Source organism: Podarcis liolepis, assembly GCF_965112155.1.
Source record: "Podarcis liolepis genome assembly, chromosome: 9".
Classification (NCBI taxonomy): Eukaryota; Metazoa; Chordata; class Lepidosauria; order Squamata; family Lacertidae; genus Podarcis; species Podarcis liolepis.
In genome coordinates, this window is record NC_139564.1 from 40,598,239 (window position 1) to 40,619,065 (window position 20,827).

Below are 20,827 nucleotides of genomic sequence, written 5' to 3' on the forward strand. Positions count from 1 at the left end.
CTCCAATAGAACTATCTGGAGTAGAGCACCCAGCCAATGCATAATGACTGGTGTGATCCCAACTCTACTGCTAGCACACATGAACCCAAACAATGTGAATGTGGGGCCCTTCCAACCATGCCATTCCCTCTTTTTGAGATGCAAATTTGAAAAACTTCCTGCTGTGGTCAGTTTCATTTGCATGGGAGCCTTTTTTCCTTCTGCAAAGGGGGTTGGTAGGAGGGAATAAAACACTGACTCTGCATCCCCACAAGCCATACAGCAACTCTGCTGATCTCTGGTAGTCCAGATCTTAGAGTGAGGAGCGGTTGGGGGCATAGTATAAACAGGCAACTGCTGCAGTAAAACACCATGGCAATTGGTACTTCTTGCATGTGATCATCTCTTTCTCTTTAGCATTACAACACCAAACCAGCTGGGGGAGAAGCTGCAACTTTGGATGAGCTGAAAGTCATAGCAATGGGAGGCACAGACATGTTCTCACAAGGAGACAAAGCTTGCCCCTCTCCCAGTGAAACAAAACCTTCGATTCAGAAGGGTTTGTGAAATGAACAGAAGTTGCTGGCAGGAGCAGGGGGCAAGTGCAATGAGGACAGAAGCAGGGAGAAAGAAGGCAGTCCTCAGAATAAAGAGGAGCTTGGCCCTCCCTTCTCTTCCAGATTGTATAGTCCTGTCATCTTCTAGATAAGATAAATGGCCTCCATCAATCATCCTCTGCAGCCCTCACAGAAGCTGGCTATCTGCTTGACTCCTGAAACATATTGGCCTCCAACTGGGGGGTATTGCTGATCTTACAAGGTGCTCTTTTCTGAAAGCAGCCCCTAGGGTTTGATTATTTGCATAATGGTTTATTGTCTCCACAAAACTCAGCCATGCTTCCTACATTTTCCCAGATGATGGAATTGAGACCAGTTATTTGGGACAAGCAGGTAATTGTCAACCAAATGGAAATCAAAATGAATTTGTCAAGGAAGCAAGGATAGTGCCACCAACCTTATAATTTACTCTCCCCTCCCCCCTCAGCATGTGGTAGAATCAATGCACGCCACTTCATACTCTCAATGAAAAGAAAGAGCTGTAGGAAACAAACATCCATTATTTGCAGACTTATTTTAAATCGGAAAGCCCTCAGGGTAAGACATTTTGCTGCCTGTGGCGAGAACAAGATGGTGTCCCTTCCCATTTCATGTACAGAAAGCAGCTGAAATGGCAGTTGAATCTTGCTTTAACACTGGTGATGGTACTGTATCCTTCACTGCATCTGAAGCCAACAGGCTAGCTTAGGGTATATCTGACAAGACATATGCTACTCCCTGCCCTCCTGTCTCACTCTACCTAATGGTAGGGCTGGTCCTGGTTATATTCACCATAGAACAATTACTTATCCATATATACTTTCTATGAATCTGAAGAGTTTTGTATTGGTGTTTTAATGTCAGTACAACCCAAAAAACTAACTGTTGCTCAATCCTGGCTCAAATTCCAGTGCAACATAACCCACCAATAGCTTTCTTCTATGGCACAGCTTTTCAGTACAGTAGTTGGGCATGAGCAAAAATGGAGGACAGCATTAATGCCAGGTTCCTTTTAAAATTTATTTATTGTGTGTGAGACTAATTAGATCATATCTGCTTCTCTTTGGTGATGAATCACAGTTCACCTGGGCTGCACTGCCTGTGTCTTGGTCAGCATTCTGTGAGTTGTTCATCTACAATGGAACAACAGGAACAACTGGTACAATTCTGTAGTGATGTTCTCTGTCCCACTTGTTCAGTAGCAGAAGTTTCAAAGCTGCAAAGTACTGTTTGTACCACAGTAGCTGAAGCCAAGTCTGAGGTTTTGCACAGACAAGATTAATCGGGAAGGGGAAATCATTTATCTTGCTTTTTTCTGTGCATGAGAATCAAGATTCCAGTTCTTTTAATCATTTGCATTGACTTAAGGGATGTTTGCTGGAATGCAGGGATGGGGGACCCATGACTCTTCAGATGCTGTTGTATGACATTCCCGTATCATTGGCCGTGCTGGTTGAGGCTTATGGGAACAGAGATCCAACAACATCTGGAGATCCTCAGGCTCCCCATCCCTGCTGTAATGAGAAACCCTGCCCAAAATTGTAATATTTAAGGCAAGTGATTATTCAAAGAACTGAGGCCACCCATGCCACACTTCAACCCTTGCTTAGCGGCATCCTCCTGTTGAACTGAACACTGATACAGCGTTATTATTCCTTGGTATTAAGGCTAACAAAATATATAGTCAGTCTTCTTAAACTGTCTGAAGTTTCAGTCTGATAGCTGACAATGATCTGCCATTATTAAGGTAAAATGTTCTACCTGTGTCAAGTGACAGGTGCACATGGGAGATGTATTCATTGAAGTGAAGCTTGAAAGCACGACATAAAAGCACATATGATTCTGTCAGCCTCGTGTTCTTCTGCACTTTCTGTTGTGAACCTTATCCTCATTTTGCAGGCCATAATGCACTTTATAACACCACCACCACCACCACCAAAAACAACAACAACTTATTACAGCAAAAGTCTGTACAAATGCTGAACTCCCTTAAGTAGATGAGACTGCCAATTAGGGTGGCACTTCTACTGTATGTAGTAAGAGTGCTTGAGGTAATCAATGAAATGTTCCAATGATCTAATTAAAAACCATCCCATAAGAAATGCAAATTCCAGTTGTATACATCTGTGGAAGATCCAGAAAATTTTTTACAAAAACATGTCAAAGTAATAAAAATAAAAATCCAAACTAAAATGTAAGATATGGATTTAAACAGAAATAATTAGGTTAACTATTTTTAAGAACCCCCCAAGAGAATTTTCAGAAGTTGGGACTCAGCAATTTACTAGAACATAAACGTAGGACTTAGAGATGGATCACACGCCACTGTGAAAACAATGTGGGCTGAAAGTTAAACTGTAATTACAGTGTATGAAAACGGTATTTAAAATTCTGCAAATAACATTTAAGATATTGAGTTTTTAATATCTCTGTATTTATTATATATAATGTGTGTGTAAATGTTGTTTTAAAAAGAAAGAATGTAAAGTACCCGATAAAGCTAAGTGGAAGCAACAAAAAAACCACAATAACAACTTAGTTTTTCTGGATTAATACTTATTGCTGATTGCATTGTACTGGTGGCAGTGAAGCCCTGCTGCCTACAGTAGTACCCTTTTAACCTTGGAAGAAACAGAAAAGAGTTTGAAACAAGGTGCTGAATGCAAGTGAGATTCGATGATGGGGGGGGGGGGGAGAGAGAGAGAGAGAGAGAGAGAGAGAAACAGTGGAACACGCAAGCTGAAGTTGGGGCACTTATCTGGAAAAGCAGAGATAGGTGGTGTGTGTGTGCTCTCAAAAGTGGTAGATTGCAAGGGCAGGCTAGCCTAGCAGAGCCAGACATACCCTTAGGCAAAATGCTATGACAACCTCAGGTGGTAGCAGTCAGCTGTTGCTCCTGAGTTTCTGGCCATTGCCCTCTCTTGGAGGACAGAGCTATTTATGCCACACAACCTGACCTGGGACCCTAACTTAGCCTGCTGCCCCAAGTGGGGTGGAGGGTGCTATTCCATTCCCTTCCTCCTCAGGCTAAAAAATATCCTGGGCAGGTCCTGAGGTCAGATCATTCTCACAGACAGGAGACAAAGCGAGAGAGAAGAGGTGCAATTGTGTGGTGTGTAAAGAGACAATGACCCAACTGCCATGGCAACGAGATCATAGTTCTGCTTTGCAATATCTAGCAAGACAGGAAGGAGCAGCCTGGTGGCATCTCACAATACTGTGAGACTTGGAACTTCTCATGGGATTTCAGAAGGAGGTGGGCACTGGTAGAAGACAGGGGGTAGGCGGAACAAAGAATTATAGTTTTGTCCCCATTCTCCTCCCTGCCGAGTTGTACATGGTCAACACTGAGAGCTAAAGATGAAGTGGATAAGTTGTGCTAACCCCTGAAGTGTTTGTAAGCAAGATGTCAGGCAGGTGGGGACTGTCTGAGAGCAGAATGAAGTAGATGGTGCAAAGCCCCATTCATTTTTATAGACAAGCCTCCACTGGGCAGCATGCATAAGGCTGGCTTTAGAATTGTATGTAAGGACCAGATGGCAACAAGCCAAGAAAGGTAGACACTGCAGGCTGCAAGCCCAGGGAAGAAGAGAAGGAAAACAAAGGTGATGATTGCCAGCACCTTTCTGCTGAAGTTCGGAAAATGGCCATACTCCTTCTACAGTCTGTGCAGAATAGGGGAGAGGGCAAGGTCAGCTGGTGTAAAGTGTGTGGGACACTCAGTGGGCAGCAGAGAAGGGGGAAGAAAGAGACAACTGACAGAAACCCATAAGGCAGGGGTGGGAGGATCCTTTTTCATCCTGAGGAACGCATACCCTTTTGGGAGCCTCATGGTAATATCAGGCCAGAGGCAAAAGTGGGCAGAGCAATGAATATACATTTCACTTTGGTACAGCAGGCTAGTTTCTTCACAAAAAAGGCATTATCCAAGTTCAACATCACATTCCAGCCAGGCAAAAATGCTCAAGGAAGGGGGTGAGGTAAGACTGGTGAGGGCTTTGGCTTGGGGATAGAGTGTGTGGCCAGGGAAGAGTGCCAAAAGAGACCTGGAGGACTGCATTTGGCCCACAGGCCTGAAGTTCCACATCTCTGATGCATGAGGTGAGGCCAGAGACACAGCCAAAGGTAAGGCACTGAGGATTTTGAGCAGGGAACTCTGTCTCACTTGGTAGCTTCCGTGCAGAGAAAACTGCTAATCTCTGCTGCACCACCACCACCACACAGGGCTAGATAAGGTACTGCAACTTTCAACACCAGCAAAACTTAGTGATGTGAGGACCCCACCTGGCTTTTGATAGCTGCTTTCTTTGGGCTTGGCTGCTCAAACTGATTTCCTGCTCAGTACAGGCTGAGCTATTATGGAGTACCTGAGAGCTGTGCTGAACAGCTGGCCTGTCTCTTGGCTAACAACCATTCCATCCCAGCTCTGGTGATGTGAGTGTCCCACTGCCTCTGGAAAGAATCTGTGGGGATGGCTTTTTGTTTTACTTTTTGCACCATATTTTACCAGCCAAAATGTTGGCTGCAGGCCTGCAACTGAGATTCATTTCAGTAGAATCACACTTAGGCATCATTACCTTCCCCGGGGCTGGAGCTATTAACATTTATTGCAACTGTTTGATTGTTACCTGCAAGGAAAATATATTCTTTAATATCTTTTCAGCTGTAACGTGGGGAATAATGCTAAGCTGTAAAATGCCTGTTTTTGAATTGCTTCGTGGATCATAGGAATGCCTGGAGGCCAAACGGTAGCTTGGTGCCACCTTGACTGCAGTTCACAGTTAGTGAGGAGAGAGTTTAACCACCAGCCAAATCTGGGTTTAGCCAAGTGGTGTGGGAGCAAAAAAGTGGCAATGTAAGCCAGAGTGAAGGAACATTTGGCCTTTGAGACTACATTTCCCATCATCCCTGGCCATTGGTCATACTGGCTGATGGGAGTCAGAGTCCTATATGTATGTACCTTTCCTTGCTTATTTATTTGTTTTCTATCACAAAAAACCCTAATTGCATACAGAGCACCAAAGGTTCCCTATTCCTCTATCAGCCACAGTTGGGCTTACCGTGTTGTGGGAACCAGGCCAGTGTGTGTAGCTATGTTGCATCTTTCCCGTTTCCTTTCAACCCTGCTCACACTTACTTGGGAGTAAGCCCCCCCCCCTCATGGAACCTACTTGCGAGTAAACGTGCCTTAGTCAGCCTATGAGCTGGCAGCTCCCTTCCCATTGGCTGCTTCTGGCCATCGACGAGAATTATTAGACGGGGGAGGCGCGTCCGTTGGGATTTACAACCGTCTCCCCTCCTGTGGGAAACCGCGCGCGACGCACCTGTTTAAAGAAAGCGACCCCTCCCACCTGTCCTCGTGCCGCTCCGCCGGGGTTCAAGGGTTCCCATTGGCAGGCGGCCGCCGTCAATCTTTGTGAGGCGTCACGCGAAAAACGCAGCCGGCGCAAACTCAGACGGCCGAGTGCGGCAGATGCGCGTGTGCCACACGGGTGAGAAGGCGTGGCGCGGCTTCGTGTTCTCCCCCCTCTGTACAAGAGAAGGAAGCCTTATACCCCCCACCCACCTCCGTCCTAGGCGGTAGGAACCTGCCTGGGCGACAAGGTTGGCAGGTGGTAATGTGAGGGGGTTCAAGTAATTCCTGCCCTGCCGCCGTCGGCGCTGAGCTCCTTTCCCTTTTGCCTCCTCACTCCCTGTCTCGGTTTCTCAAGGGAAGGGCAAGCGGTCGTTCCTGAGGGCTTGGGAAAAGGGCCCACAGAAGGGCGGGAAGGGCGAGGGCCAGTGGAGACGTTCACACGAGCTGGGCGAAGCGACGGGCTCAATTCGAACAGTTTCGAAAGCAGGCCGTAGAAACGGCCTTTCCATTTTCTCGCCTTTCCGGAAACAGAACAGAGGGAGCCCCGGGGTTTAAAGCAAACCACCCCGAGAAAGAGCCGAGGAGAAAATGGAAAGGCGGCGTAGAAACGGGAACGGCAGGCGAGCCGGCCTTGCCGTCCTCTCACCCGCGGATGCGGCCTGTAGGCCCTGCGTCTGATCCTTTGCACCCCTGTTCTTGGTTAAGATTAGTCCCCCTGCCCATAAGGTATTGCGAAGCGGGGTAGGGGGAGCCGGCCGGTAGGCCGAAAGCCTGAGGTCCAAACTTCCCGAAAGTTTTGCCGCTCTACGTTGGCAGACTTAGACTTGCGCAGCCCAAAAGTCTCGATTTGGCCATATCAGCGGCACGTGGGTCGCTTTAGGATCTTGCCCCAGAAATGCCTGGGTTTTGAGTTTCTGTTGGGGTTGATGCCAGCATTAGCTCCTGTTCGCGGGAGCATCAGGGACCTGGGTAGCGGTGGAGACTCTCCGAGAAACCACCACACCCAAATCTTGAAAATACTGTGTTCAAAAGAGGAGGCTTTGGGCGCCCTCCTAGTAAAAGAAAACAAACGCCGTCTCTATAGAAAAGTCAAAAGGTGGTCTTGAGTTTCATATTAGAAGCCATGGGGTTAGCGCTCCTCCCCTATCAAGTAAATAAATAAAAGTAACTGAGGACCTGACACACACCCCCCATGCCCATGTTAGAAGCACTACTAAAATTGTGAATGTGTGCACCAGGAGTCTAGAAATCTTTGATAGGACGTTCTTTGTTAAAATCCGGCAAATGGGGGGGGGGGTGGTGGTAGAAAAATTTCTAGTGTAGCATATTTCTCGTGGAAATGCTCCATTTTCTGTGCTTGGCACAAGGGGCTCACCAGTATCTCTAGGAAGGCTATGAGGTTTGGATCTCTGAGAGCACCAATAAAATACACTGTTTCATAAAATGAATTGTTCAGTGCCGTAATTACGGTATTCCTTCAAACAGAGTAAGGAAAGTGCATGCTACTGAGTTGTCATGTTTTACAATATTTACAGGTATTTCAACAAAAACAATTTTCAAGTAAACATTTGAATCAGTTTGAATATATTTTTTAAAATTGCAATGTGCATTTCCCCCCTTCCTAATAAGAGACATTAATTGACTTGCTTTGGGGGGAAAGGTTTTTATATAGCATGCAGAATTGAGCGATATTATGTATAATAAATGTAAGTCAAACATGCTAAATTGGATCTTTGGTAAAAACCTGCATATTAAATCTCTGTTTTAATATGGAACAGACTTTCTTGGGAGGTGGTGGACTCTCCTTCATTAGAGGTTTTTGGCATAGGTCAGATGGCCATCTGTCATGGATGCTTTAGTAGAGATTCCTACATTGTAGGGGGTTGGACTAGGTGACCTTCGGGGTACCTTCTAGCTCTACAATTTCAGAGAATCTATACTCAGCAATATGTATGCACTGGGAATCCTGGCTTATAACAACAACAACAAAAAGGTTAGTTGCAAACAAGCCAACTTCAAAGCTGGTTAGTTTGAGCAGAGATCTATTGAAATAAAAAGTAAGCTCAGCAAGTACTCCTTGCCACATGAGAAGGGAAGGGGACTACTTAACCCAACACTTTGTCTTACCAGAAAATATGGTTATTTCCATTAACAACAGAAATTGATTGCTGATCAAATAATTATTAGCACCTGTATATGGTTAACTGCGTTTCAGTTCTGTTTTGTTATTTTAGCTTCTTCCCATTACAGATAATAGCTTCTAGATGAAAAAGGGAGGATCACGTTTGAAATAAACAAGAATTACTGAGTCCATTTAGCAGTTTATAAAAGCATTTTCAGAAGCTTGCAGTTTATTGCACATGCACATTTATTTAAAGTAATTCTGCTTATGCACTAATAAAGCTAAAACACTGTAAACACTTTAAACATTTTGTTTCACTTTGCTAGTTTATATTATATTCATACAGTGTTTTGGGGTTCAGGAATAGACTGCATAATAAAACCATACAGCATGTACTAAAATCTACATTAAAATTGATATGTAACTTAAAACATGATCCTGGAAATTAGCAAGCATATATAGATATATCATGAATTTTCTTTGAAATATATCAGGCTACTTAAACATGTAACTGCTTTTCAATAAAGGTTTTTCAATAATAAGATCTTAACATGAAATAAGAAATTGTGCTTTCTGTTTAAGCAACACTATGAACATTCTATCAGTTTGCAGAAGACGTTACAGCAATGAATGAAGAACACACAGATGTAACGAATGGGTGCAGTAAAGTCAGAACTGGTACTCAGAATGAGGCTGCCTTATTGGCTCTTATGGAAAAGACTGGCTACAACATGGTTCAAGAAAATGGACAACGAAAATTTGGTGGACCTCCACCGGGTAAGAAAGCAAACCTGTGTATTTTGAGAATGTTAAGCTTTGGAGTGGGAGTGAGGGAACAGATTTTGAATTAATATGTGTAATGTAGGTCAATTTAACATTGACTGAGAACTCTGTAGTTACTTTTTCCAAATAGCGCAGATCCTTTTTGTGCTTAATGTTACAGGAAACTACACTTTCTATAATTTGACCTATCCCAGCTTAAGATAAAGTAACTGGATTCAAGTTGGTTTATTCCTGCTTGTTAGACTAGGCTATAATTCTGACCATATTTTGCAGTAAATTCAGTTGAAATCACTAACTAGCAGGATGGGGTAGGGGAATAGAGCTATTAAACTATTTTCAAACTCTATTAATAAAACAGATATTTTACCCCATCTATTTATCATACAGGAAACAACAAATTAGAAATTTCCTAATGTGTTAAGACGTGTATGTTAAAGTTCTTATTGGCAATGTATCTTGTCTCATAGCATTTGTAATAATGTTCTGAACAATTTTTTTAAGGTTGGGAAGGTCCACCACCACCTCGAGGCTGTGAAGTTTTTGTAGGGAAAATTCCCCGTGATATGTATGAAGATGAACTAGTTCCTGTTTTTGAAAGAGCTGGGAAGATCTATGAATTTAGACTGATGATGGAATTTAGTGGTGAGAATCGTGGATATGCATTTGTAATGTATACAACCAAAGAAGAAGCTCAGCTTGCCATTAGGATCCTTAATAATTATGAGATCCGTCCTGGAAAATTTATTGGTGTTTGTGTAAGTTTGGATAACTGCAGACTATTTATTGGAGCTATCCCAAAAGAAAAGAAGAAAGAGGAGATCTTAGATGAAATGAAAAAAGTTACAGAAGGTGTAGTAGATGTTATTGTTTATCCAAGTGCAACTGACAAGACAAAGAATCGTGGTTTTGCATTCGTAGAATATGAATCCCACAGAGCTGCAGCTATGGCACGAAGAAAATTGATTCCTGGTAAATCTTTGTTTTTCATATAAAGTGTAAACATTCTTTTCAAGCACTTCATTCCTAGAAATGGACTTCACTAAGAGCTAACCTTGATGAGATAGTGGCAGGTTCTTGTTCCCTAGCCATGTAGAAAGCAGGGAGTGGTGAATCTGATTAAGAACAAAATGGGCAGCACATAGGTGAGGAATGCTAAATTATCCCTCGGCTACAGTTTACCTTGAAGCCTGTGTTCAAGTCCTTTTCTCCCACAAACTTGTTCTTAAAATTGAACCACCATTTCATACCTGATAGAGTCAATTTGGGTTTTTATTATACTGATCTGCCATCACAGCTAGTTCATACTGAAGTGAGAAATGAAGAAATGACAATGAGCCTTCTTACATAAAGCAAATTTGTGTTTTTCCTGTGTAGCTGAGAGTTGATTTTTGGCTCTCTTCTGATTTGGTTCCCTGCAAATCAACCACGATGCCCTATCCCACATTGCTTATGACAGCCATCAACCATTTGGAAAGGCTTTTGGGGGTTGTGGGGTGAAGGGAGAAGTAGATGAACATTCTTAGGTAACTATGGAAAATGTTAAAAATTGATGCATTTTCATTTCATTTTTCTTTCATAGGAACATTCCAGTTGTGGGGCCATACTATTCAGGTTGATTGGGCAGACCCAGAAAAAGAGGTTGATGAAGAAACCATGCAGAGAGTCAAAGTATTATATGTTAGAAACTTGATGATCTCGACTACGGAAGAAACAATTAAGGCTGAATTTAACAAATTTAAACCAGGAGCTGTTGAGCGTGTAAAGAAACTTCGAGATTATGCTTTTGTTCATTTTTTCAACCGAGATGATGCAGTTGCTGCTATGTCAGTAATGAATGGGAAATGCATTGATGGAGCTAGCATTGAGGTAACACTGGCCAAGCCAGTAAACAAAGAGAGTACCTGGAGACAACATCTGAATGGACAAATTAGTCCCAGTTCTGAAAACCTCCTTGTCTTTGCAAACAAAGAAGATGGTCACCAAAAATCTCTACCGAAGCCAGCCAGTCTCCCAATTCGACTTAATGGACAGCACAGTCCAAGTCCTCCTGAAATTGAAAGGTGTACTTACCCATTTTTTCCTGGAACAAAGCTTACTCCAATTAGCATGTACTCATTAAAATCTAGTCATTTTAGTTCTGCAGCAATGCAGTTAGATTATTACTGCAACAAAAATAACTGGGCTCCTCCAGAATATTACTTGTATTCAACTACAAGTCAAGATGGAAAGGTTCTACTAGTGTACAAGATTGTTATTCCTACTGTTGCAAATGGATCCCAAAGTTATTTTATGCCAGACAAACTCTGCACAACAGTAGAAGATGCAAAAGAATTAGCAGCACAGTTTGCACTGCTACACTTGGGTAAGTTCTTAAAACATTTATTAGTGTTGTGGTGGTTCTTGGTGTTCATTATTTTAGCAGAATGAATAATTAATCTAAAGCAAATAAGACTTCATAGTAGCCCCTGGTGATTAGTAATCAAGCTCTATGGAAAAGCCTGCATTTTATACTCCAGAGATACTTTAGAATCTTTTACATACACCAAGGGATGTAGAGACTTTGTACTTTTTGCCTCAGAATGCACCTGTCAGATACTCAGTTTCATCTTTTTTAACTGTCAAGCAGCAGCATGCTAGAAAACAAGAATACATTTAATCTTCAGTGTAAATCTGACTTTCTTTGTTGTTTTGGACCATGTTCATCTGGGATCTTTGCCTTTAAGATTGAGGCTTCTTCTAGTTTTATTGAAAAGGCAGTGGCAGTTAATTTTCATTTCAATCACATACTTGCGTTGGGGGGGGGGGATTGCAGAAAAAAAATGATACAGTAAAGTTGTTTTGAGGATGGAGTTACGCAAATGCGTTAACTTTTTTCAGGGCTTTGGGAGGCATTTACTGTCCTTAGAGATGTGTTTGTCAAGCACCAGCATGTGGCCCTCAGAAGGCGATACAGCTCTTGCACTTGAAAAAGTTTCCCACCTCTGGTTTTTTAAGCTATGAGTGGTAAAATATTTTCCCGAACCTCTTCACCTTTTCTAAGCTCTTTTTATAAGCAAATAGTCACTGTTTGCAAAAGTTACCCACTTCCTTTGTGAAAAGGACTAATTTATAGTTGATAAGGCCTTAGAGGTTGTAAAGTAAAGGGTTTGTGAAAACTCAACCAGGAAAAGATAAAGCATGATTGAGGTCACATCTGCAGGAGAAAGTGCTATGATTAATGTTACAAATCAGAAGACATGTCGGGTGGGTTATGAATTAAATTATTATTGCCCAGCACTGTGCGTATTATGCAGTTGCACATGAGTTGATTGTATGTAAGTGGGAGGATGCCTGTACAGCATTTATAATCTGAGGGAAGTCTCAGGCTCAGTCAGCTGCCAGTTTGGATTTTTTTCAGTTGATTATACTTAGTTCTACCTTACTTGTTTCTTAAGTACCGTACTTATTACTGCTCTGAGTTACCTTTCCCCCCAAACCCATTCCTTTTGTATTATTCTTGGGTCCAGTCTTGCATAGCAGTAGCCTCCCAATTGACTTGCCTGGTGTGACTTTTACATGACTGAAGTATTGTACTGTACAATATGATCTGGCTGATGAGGTTTGGTACTGCTCTCCCTGCCGACTTCTCATAACCAGCAGTTCTAAGAAAGTGAATATCCTAATTCTTAGTGCTCAGGCTACACATTCTGTTGGATATTTTCTACTCTTGTATTACAGGGGTTACTATAATATAATCTTCAGAATTCCTATCAGGATTATATGCCTAATCTCTATTGCATTGTCTACTTCCTGCCAACTCAAAGTTCAGGTTAACTTTTATCAATATAAAAGCTGGTTTTTGAGAATTTTCAGCACAGTAGCTATAATAAACACTCCCACTACCTTTTCTCAATCTAAAATTGAAAACTTTGCAGATGATCTGTTTCTTGAAAACATCCTATTTGGTATGCCCCATTGATAATATTTTGCTGCTATCCAAAATCCAGAATTGTACCTGAAGCCTTCAAGAGGAAATAGGTCGAATCAATATGGCTAACCTGATCCAAAACACCCACCCACCCCACTCACACACAAAAACAAAGATCACCACATCCAATCACAAACAAACAACCACACCCTAGGCCAACCCCAACCTCTCTCACCACCAAAGGAACACAAGTGAACAGCACAAGAAACGCTGACACCAAACCCTGCATACATTAAGCATAACAGAAACATCGCCATCCGACCCCACCCCCACCCACCTTCCCTCCCTCCACCCCTTCTCTCTCTCTCTCTCTCTCTCTCTCTCTCTCTCTCTCTCTTTCCCCTGTAATGTCTCAACAAATGAAACGGATTTGTAAAAATGTTACATGGAAAAAATATGAGAGACATTACACTTACTATTGTAAAACAAGAAAATCTTTAATAAAAAAAAGAGGAAATAGGTAAAGTAAGACTAAAGGCATAATAATACATAGTGCTTGTATAGCACTGCCAAGTATTCAAAGTGCTTCATGTGCATTATCTAGTTGTAATATCTACAACCTTGCAAGGCAAGTCATTATTTTCCTCCATTTTTGGAGATATGTGGGGACTGAGAGAGGGAGAGAGGGTCTTGGTTAAGGCTACCTAGTCAGCTCATGACTGAGGTTAGATTTGAACTAAATTGTACCTCTATTTTCATCACTACTCTCTAATACTTTTCATATTCACATATAAGTCATAGTTATATGTGAGACTTGAATGATCTTCAGTAAGGATGGGTCAATCAGTCAATTATGGGTTCTTCCAAGTTTCTCATTTTCAGTATTCCACATTTCTACATCACTTTGTAATTAAAATAACAATCCACATGAAAATTCATCAGAATATAGTGTGTATTTTTCATAATATACTCAGATTTGTATGCAGTGTTGCATAATATACACCAGGCACCCCCTGACTTGGCCCTCCAGCTGTTTTGGAACTACAGTTCCCATCATCCCTGGCCACTGGTCCTGTTTGCTATGGATGATAGTTGTAGTCCCAAAACAGCTGGAGGGCTGAGTTTGGGGATGCCTGATATACACATTTGGCAGAACAGTTTCCCCTAATAGTATGCATTGTACATTGTTTCCACTAATATATGCATTTTTATGCATACTTTACTCCAGTACATGCATTTATTTACACGTTACTTGGCTGGAAAACTGAATTGAAAAATTAGAAGAATTTTTGAGGTTGTTTTGGTTCTTGTATTGGTTTGGGAAGTGTGAATCAAATGCAAACTGTATTGAAATCTGTGACTAAACTTGTGTCAGTTTACAGTAAACATTTCATTTTCCTTCCATTTTCCTATCTGTATTAACAATTTTCAAACATGGCAGTACAAGAGAGGCTTAAACGTACATTTATTTAGTTAGAAGGCTGTCCACTTTTCAGACCAATAGTGTCACAAAGTGCTTTACAATAACTAAAACACTTCAGTAACAATTAAAATACAACAATAAGACCAACATAGACTAAAATAGGCGAAAGCCAGCATTGGAAACATGTCCCAACTATTCTAGCTCAATTGTCAACCTCACCCCGTTTTAAAACAATATTTCTTTAGAGTTTGTTTAAAAGAGATAAGAAATGGGGCTTTCCTGACTTCTACTGGAGTTGAGTTCCATAAATGGGGGACCACATCAGAAAAGTCCTGGTTCTTTGTGTCTTATCAGCCAAATAGATTTTACAGGCAGAAATCTTAGGATTTGAGTTGACTTGGAATAAGTACAGGAGATAACATAAAGTAATATGAACTCAAACTGTTCAGGGCTTTAAATGTTATCAACAATTTTGGCATGATTGACTTAATCTCTTGGTCCCAGGCAGAAGCGAGGCAGCCACACTTTGTACCAACTGTAGTTTCCAATATATCTTCAAAGGCTATTTGGAGTACATTGCAGTAGTCTAGTCTGGAAATCACTAATGCGTGATTGACTATTGCAGGGTCAAATTTCTGAAGATTGGGTGGTACGATAGCTACAAACTTATGTTGATAAAATGCACTCCTGTACTTTCTCTCACTCCTAGTCCTTTGAGGCCTAGTCAAGAGAATAGAAACAGATCTACAAAGTATGCCAACAGAAGGAAGGCCACAAACAAAAGAATACATTGAATCCTTCCTTCTCTTGTGACAATGGCAGTGCCCTCCAGGAGGCAGAAATGCGTTTTACTGTTGCATTTGAGAGTTGTACTCAGGAGTTGCATGTCCTAAGTTTACAGGAATTATAATGATGGGGTACTGTATATAGTCTTACATATAAGTCTTCCTGTTACACAGTTTTAGAAATCATTTTGGGGAATAAATATATGAACACTTTGTCTTAAACATTTTCATCATTTTAAAGAAAATATTTCATCATCCAGATTTTTCCAATTTTTCAGAAAAAAAGCTTTGAGGGGAAAAGGGGTCTTTAAAAAACATACTATGTTCCCTCCCTCCCCGGGGCCTTCACATTGCTGATTGTTTATTAGAGAAAGGAACCAGCCTGCCACTTCACACAACAGGATAACAACAACAAATCTAACATAGCTAGAGGTTGAGAGATTTTTCAAACAGTATAAAGTTGTACTTACCATTCAGCTTGTGCAGTTAAGTACTAATATAACATTAGATAACTGAAAAATGTTCATGTTTGGAAACTCAATTTAAAATGTTATTATCAGATGCTGAGAAGGGAGCTATCACAGAATTGTCAGTTATTGGTAGATATGGAAACCAACTTTAAATTATCTGTATTAAAATGTAAGAAGATCATGGGTTATACTGCCTCAATGGACATGTGAAAGTTTATAGGAGAGAGAAATAGTAAACATTTTTCCTGTGCCAATATACCTGAAAATAAATACAAAGTAACAGATAGGTTTCCTTGTATAAAAGGGATTTTTTTGTTTGTTTGGCAACTATGTCCTTTACTAAAACCAATGGGAGTCTGATCAAGTTCATAATCGGCAATTTAGATCTTGTTATTTTAGTATATGTTATGCAAATCTATACCCTGTGACTTCAACGTACTAAGGAAACCTCTAGATTGCTTTTAGTTAGAAATGAAGAGCTCAGTACTTCTGGAATTTATGCCTTGAGATCAGCACTGCAACAGCATACTATTCTTGCGTTCTTAGCTGGCATATTTGTGAAGGTGTATTTTGCAATGCCAACACAACATAACAGTATTGTACTGCATAATGAATTTTGTGGCGGTTTTTTATGAAGGACTTGGTGCCTTTTTTCTTAAGGTGTGTGCTAGTACAGGAGGATTGGGGGTTGTTAATCATAACTTCAGTGTGCGGAGGATCAGTGCCCTAAAGTGAGTTGAGAACTAAAAAGTTACACATACATAACAAACTGAAAATGCATAGTCCAGTTAATTAAGTTCCAGAATTCCATACACTTTTGTTAGGGTTAACATCACCTTGAAGATTGTTACATTCTGTCTCCACTGCTTGCAGAAAGGGTACATAACATCCCCAGTCTGGACCTGTGTAGGAAAATTTGGAGAAAGTAAGCAGGTAAGTTACTTGATTGAAGGGGGAAAAAAATGGGCCAAATTCACTCCTGGTTAAACGCTTGGAATTCCCCCCGGAATGAAATTGCCATTTGCAGAGAAATAACTTGTGCTTCGATTATTGCACTTCTGTTTTGAATGCTGCATGTAATTTCAGTAATTAATCCCCAATAGTAAAAAGTCACAAATTCTCCTCCATTGTAAAGAGTGATCAGGGTATATATTTAACTATTGGCAGAAATAATATGAAAATATGTAAATACAATATTTTTTCTGGCACAAGAAATTTCTGTGTGACAAAAATCATACTTAAATGAGCCTTTCTCTGAGAATGACCTTAAATTGCATATAAACTAATTGATGTTTTAATACTATTTTTTCTGTTCCCCACACCATCCACTGATATTAAAATGTCTTCTATCATTCATAAAGTTTTATTTATTGTGACTCCTTTTGCTTCTTTTTTGTCTCAGCGTCCAAATGCTGATTTTACTGTCACACTAAATTCTTTCCCTTTTCATTTCACATTTTTATCTAGATTATGGCAGAAGCTTATGCATATTCATGTTTAGCACCTAGTATATTGTTAGCATGCCTATAAATAATGTTGATGACGTAGTGCCTGTGTTTTGGTTCATTGAGCTTTAAAATATATGTTGAAAAATAAATGGCAAGGTTTATGAAGTCCAAGGAATGAAGTTGGTCTGAACTTGTGTACTCTACTTTAACTGGAGGGCTGCAAATTAAATCATTTCTAATCCCCCCATGCCTCCCCCCCCCTAAAATATCCTGCCTAGTTCAGGAGAGTAGATATGCTAGTCTACTATAGGAAAACAAGCCATGATATTTATGGTACTTTAAAAGACTTAAAACAAAGTTATTGTCCATGCAGGTTTTAAGAACTATAGTATAGCATTTACATTTTCCTAATAATACAGCTATGTACTTGTTTTTATTTTGAACCAATATGTAACTCTGCCAAGTCATCTAGTACAGTGGTTCACAACCTTTTTGGTACAGCAACCCACAAGTTCACATTTCCTTGCTGTGGTGATCTATAGCTTCATTGTCATGTGAATTTTGTATCTTAGGTCTTTGACAGTGATCAGCTTTGTGCATTTTAATGGCAAGTTTGCCTATTTTATAACCAACAACTTGAGGCACCCAAAGACAAATTTACTTAACACTCCTATTAATGTGCAGTTTGTTGAAATATTTATAGTATAGTATGAATTCCATTCGATTTCCAAGGTACGACTGTACTTACAAAGTGATTCTCAGTTTTGTTTATGGGAATGTCAGAACACCCACCATCTGGATTGCAGGATATTGCTTCAAAAGCTACAAAAATTATTCTATAAACATATGGTTACATAAACAGTGTAGGGCCCCGTCGGTACTATATGTTTAAAGCAGTATTCTATCACTTGGCTTCCCCCAAGTAATCCAGGAAACTGTTTGTTATGGGTGCTGAGAATTGTTAGAAATCCCTGTTCCCCTATAGAGCTACAATTCCCCAAGTGGATTAACAACCCAGGGATCTCTGGGCATTGTAGTTCTGTGCAGGGGAATGGGTTTTCCTAACAACTCACAGCACTCTTAACAAACAAAAGTTCTTGGGGGGAACTGAACTTTGGGGGAAGCCATGAGTGTGAAAGGATGTGGGTTGCACTGTGGTCTAAACCACTGAGCCTCTTGGGCTTGCCGATCAGAAGGTTGGTGGTTTGAATCCCCGCGATGGGGTGAGCTCCCGTTGCTCGGTCCCAGCTCCTGCCAACCCAGCAGTTCGAAAGCACACCAAAAAAGTGCAAGTAGATAAATAGGTCCCGCTCTGGTGGGAAGGTAAACAGCGTTTCCGTGTGCTGCTCTGGCTTCCAGAAGTGGCTTAGTCATGCTGGCTACATGACCCATAAAAACTGTCTGCGGACAAACGTGGGCTCCCTCAGCCTGTAAAGTGAGATGAGCGCTGCAACCCCAGAGTCGTCTGCAACTGGACTTAACTGTCAGGGGTCCTTTACCTTTACCTTTTATGAGTGTGAAAGTGATGTACGTAATACTACTTTAAATATATAGTGTAGTTATAATGAACTATAAATATTTTTTATTGTTCTATTCATGATAAAGTTCATTTTAGCAAGTACAGTAATAGTGACAGTGTATGCGTACATTGTGGCCTGATCTGCCATCACCTGCCAGGTTTCCAAGCATTAAAATGTAAGACTTGAGCCTTTCTCTTTGTCAACATAGCATTCCAATATGCCAATGAAGCAAAAAGTTGTAAGAGGTGTTCATTATTTCAGTTAAGGATTAAAAGTAAAAAATTATTATTTGGGGTTTGCTTATAAACTCCACTTGCACAGGCATTGCAAGTTGCAACCCATAGGCTGGGAAACACTGTTTTAGAATATAATCTGTTGGCTAAAACCAAGAGTAGCTTCATCCTGTTCCTTTTATGGTGTTGAGAAAATAATGTGGCTTATTTTGGCTTGTATTATCTTAGAAGGCATAACTGAGTGGGAAAATTAAGAATTTTTGTTGGTCAGTCATAAAATAGAAATTTAATTTGTTACTAAACAGTATTGAATTTTAAGATGCACATGCTGGGAAATTATTTATAGATGTGTTTTTAGCTGTTTTCCTTTGAAAAACTTGTTGCAGTTCTGCAAATTATTATTAATGTATTTGCGCAGCAGCAATAATACTTAAATTGTTAAGAGATGTAGGCATATACCAAGATGCATGGTAGTTAAATATTGGCTAATTGATGTGATAAAAAGTACTGCCACTTTCTTTTTCTCTGAAACTGACATATTTCTAACTTGTAGATTGAGTCTTAAAGGCAAAGATTTAAAACTTGCTAAGGTTGGACTCTTGGAAACCCATTATTTCTTAACTTTTGTTGCTTAATTAAACCTCTGTTGTACATTCAAACTTAACTCAGATTATTATTGTTTTTTTACAGACTACAATTTCCGTCGAAGTTCAGTAAATAACATTTCTCCAGTTAGCGCTACTCTCTCTTCTGGAACAACCAGCATGTTACCATATGCATCCAGACCATATTCTTATCCAAGCTACCCTTTGTCACCAACAATTCCACTTGCTAATAGCAACCATGTTGGACAGCGTCTGTATATTTCCAATCAGGCCTCATTCTTTTGAAAAAAAAAAAAGAGAAAAAGCTGGATGAAAATGGAATATGTTTTATTTTATTTTAAATCTAGAGTGTAGTTTTAGTTTTAATCGGGTCCACGCAATTAGTTTTGGTGAGTTAACTTTATCCATTTTACAGATTGCTTATAAATTTACTGAATTTGTGTGAAGATAAAGTTTCAAACGTGTTTTTGTTTGGCAAGAGTGGGATTCTTTCAAACGTGACATAGTATTTCATGCCTTGTCTAATTGTAGGTAAGGGAATCCAAGTAATATTTTTTTTAAGTAATTACTTTGCTGAATGGTAGCATTAACATATTTTAAGTGCCTACAAATGTTGGTTATAATCTTGTTACCAAGGATCACACTTCTTTTCTTTTCTCTTGGAGATGGGAAACATTATTTAGTTAAAAAGCAAAGTATTATGTAAGAAGGAAATGATACATATGAGAGATTTATTTTTGTAGAAAAACAAAAACTTAACTCCAAGTGAATGCCTCCAAATTTGACTTCACACAAATAACTTATATACTATTGTGGTCCTTGTAAATCACTTTGCATTTTAGTTGCATCATAAATATTTGTTTTATTAATGAAACAAATTATTTTGTGTTAATTTATCCAATGTTTACATTGTTAAGCATTATTTGTTAAAGGTACTGTTCTATTTGCATGTTGTCATGTTTTTAATGTTTATATCATGTGTTTAATTCCATACTTGAATGCAGACATTTTGACATTAAATTCTTGCTGTATAAAATACTAATGAGATTTGTCTTTAATACGTAAAGTAGTTGTCAGTAAATTTCAAATCAGCTTATTACCATGATTCTGCCTCCTGTGGTGTTGAACCAATAAGTTATCTGATTAAAATGCACATATTGCAAACCACCGTATGAAACTGCAAATAAGATCCAGTTTATAAGTTATTAGAGTGGATTCTCTGTCGTCCATTCAGTTGCATGCTGTATCACTAACATATAGATACAGAAATGTGGATGGGATAAAGGGCATTCTTTCACCACCCATCTTGATTTCCAAATTTAGGCACTGGAAGGGTTAAGGCACCTCCTGTCTACCACTGCTCCTCTTCTCCCTATTATCCCCTGCTCTGAACCTGGTTTTCTTTAAAGAGCTTCTGCATATAAATATAAATAGCAACATATGTTGTAGAATATTAATAATAGTTGCTTCTCAATGAAGACAGCATACTTACTTTGAACTGTAGGTGGCAGCAATGTGCTGCATGAATGGCTTCTAGAGTTTATTTACATCCTGCCTTTGGAATTGAAAATATCTATGCAGCTAGCAAAGGAAATAAAAA

The 20,827-nt window shown here is 40.0% G+C and overlaps 1 protein-coding gene and 1 long non-coding RNA gene across 14 annotated transcripts; one reads left to right on the forward strand and one right to left on the reverse strand.

Moving 5' to 3' along the window:
• Positions 1–1,581: 1,581 nt before the first annotated feature.
• On the reverse strand, positions 1,582–5,886 carry LOC310714659. Of its 2 annotated transcripts, none has more exons than XR_014529934.1 (3): positions 5,747–5,886; positions 2,337–2,485; positions 1,582–1,708 (listed from the first exon to the last, which is right to left on the reverse strand). It is a non-coding gene; the product is annotated as an uncharacterized lncRNA (long non-coding RNA). The 2 variants fall into 2 exon arrangements; XR_014529935.1 differs by having other exon boundaries at positions 5,636–5,763.
• RBM46 (RNA binding motif protein 46) lies at positions 3,304–20,263 on the forward strand. Of its 12 annotated transcripts, none has more exons than XM_083520036.1 (6): positions 3,304–3,855; positions 8,659–8,830; positions 9,338–9,805; positions 10,416–11,198; positions 16,295–16,354; positions 19,313–20,263. In XM_083520036.1, exons 1-5 carry the CDS (start codon positions 3,814–3,816, stop codon positions 16,348–16,350), a joined length of 1,521 nt encoding a protein of 506 aa, XP_083376162.1. In that variant the 5' UTR covers positions 3,304–3,813; the 3' UTR covers positions 16,351–16,354; positions 19,313–20,263. The 12 variants fall into 12 exon arrangements, with proteins under 12 accessions (XP_083376162.1, XP_083376161.1, XP_083376167.1 ...); XM_083520037.1 differs by lacking the exon at positions 3,304–3,855 and adding an exon at positions 5,916–6,067; XM_083520035.1 differs by lacking the exon at positions 16,295–16,354 and having other exon boundaries at positions 3,308–3,855.
• Positions 20,264–20,827: the final 564 nt, after the last annotated feature.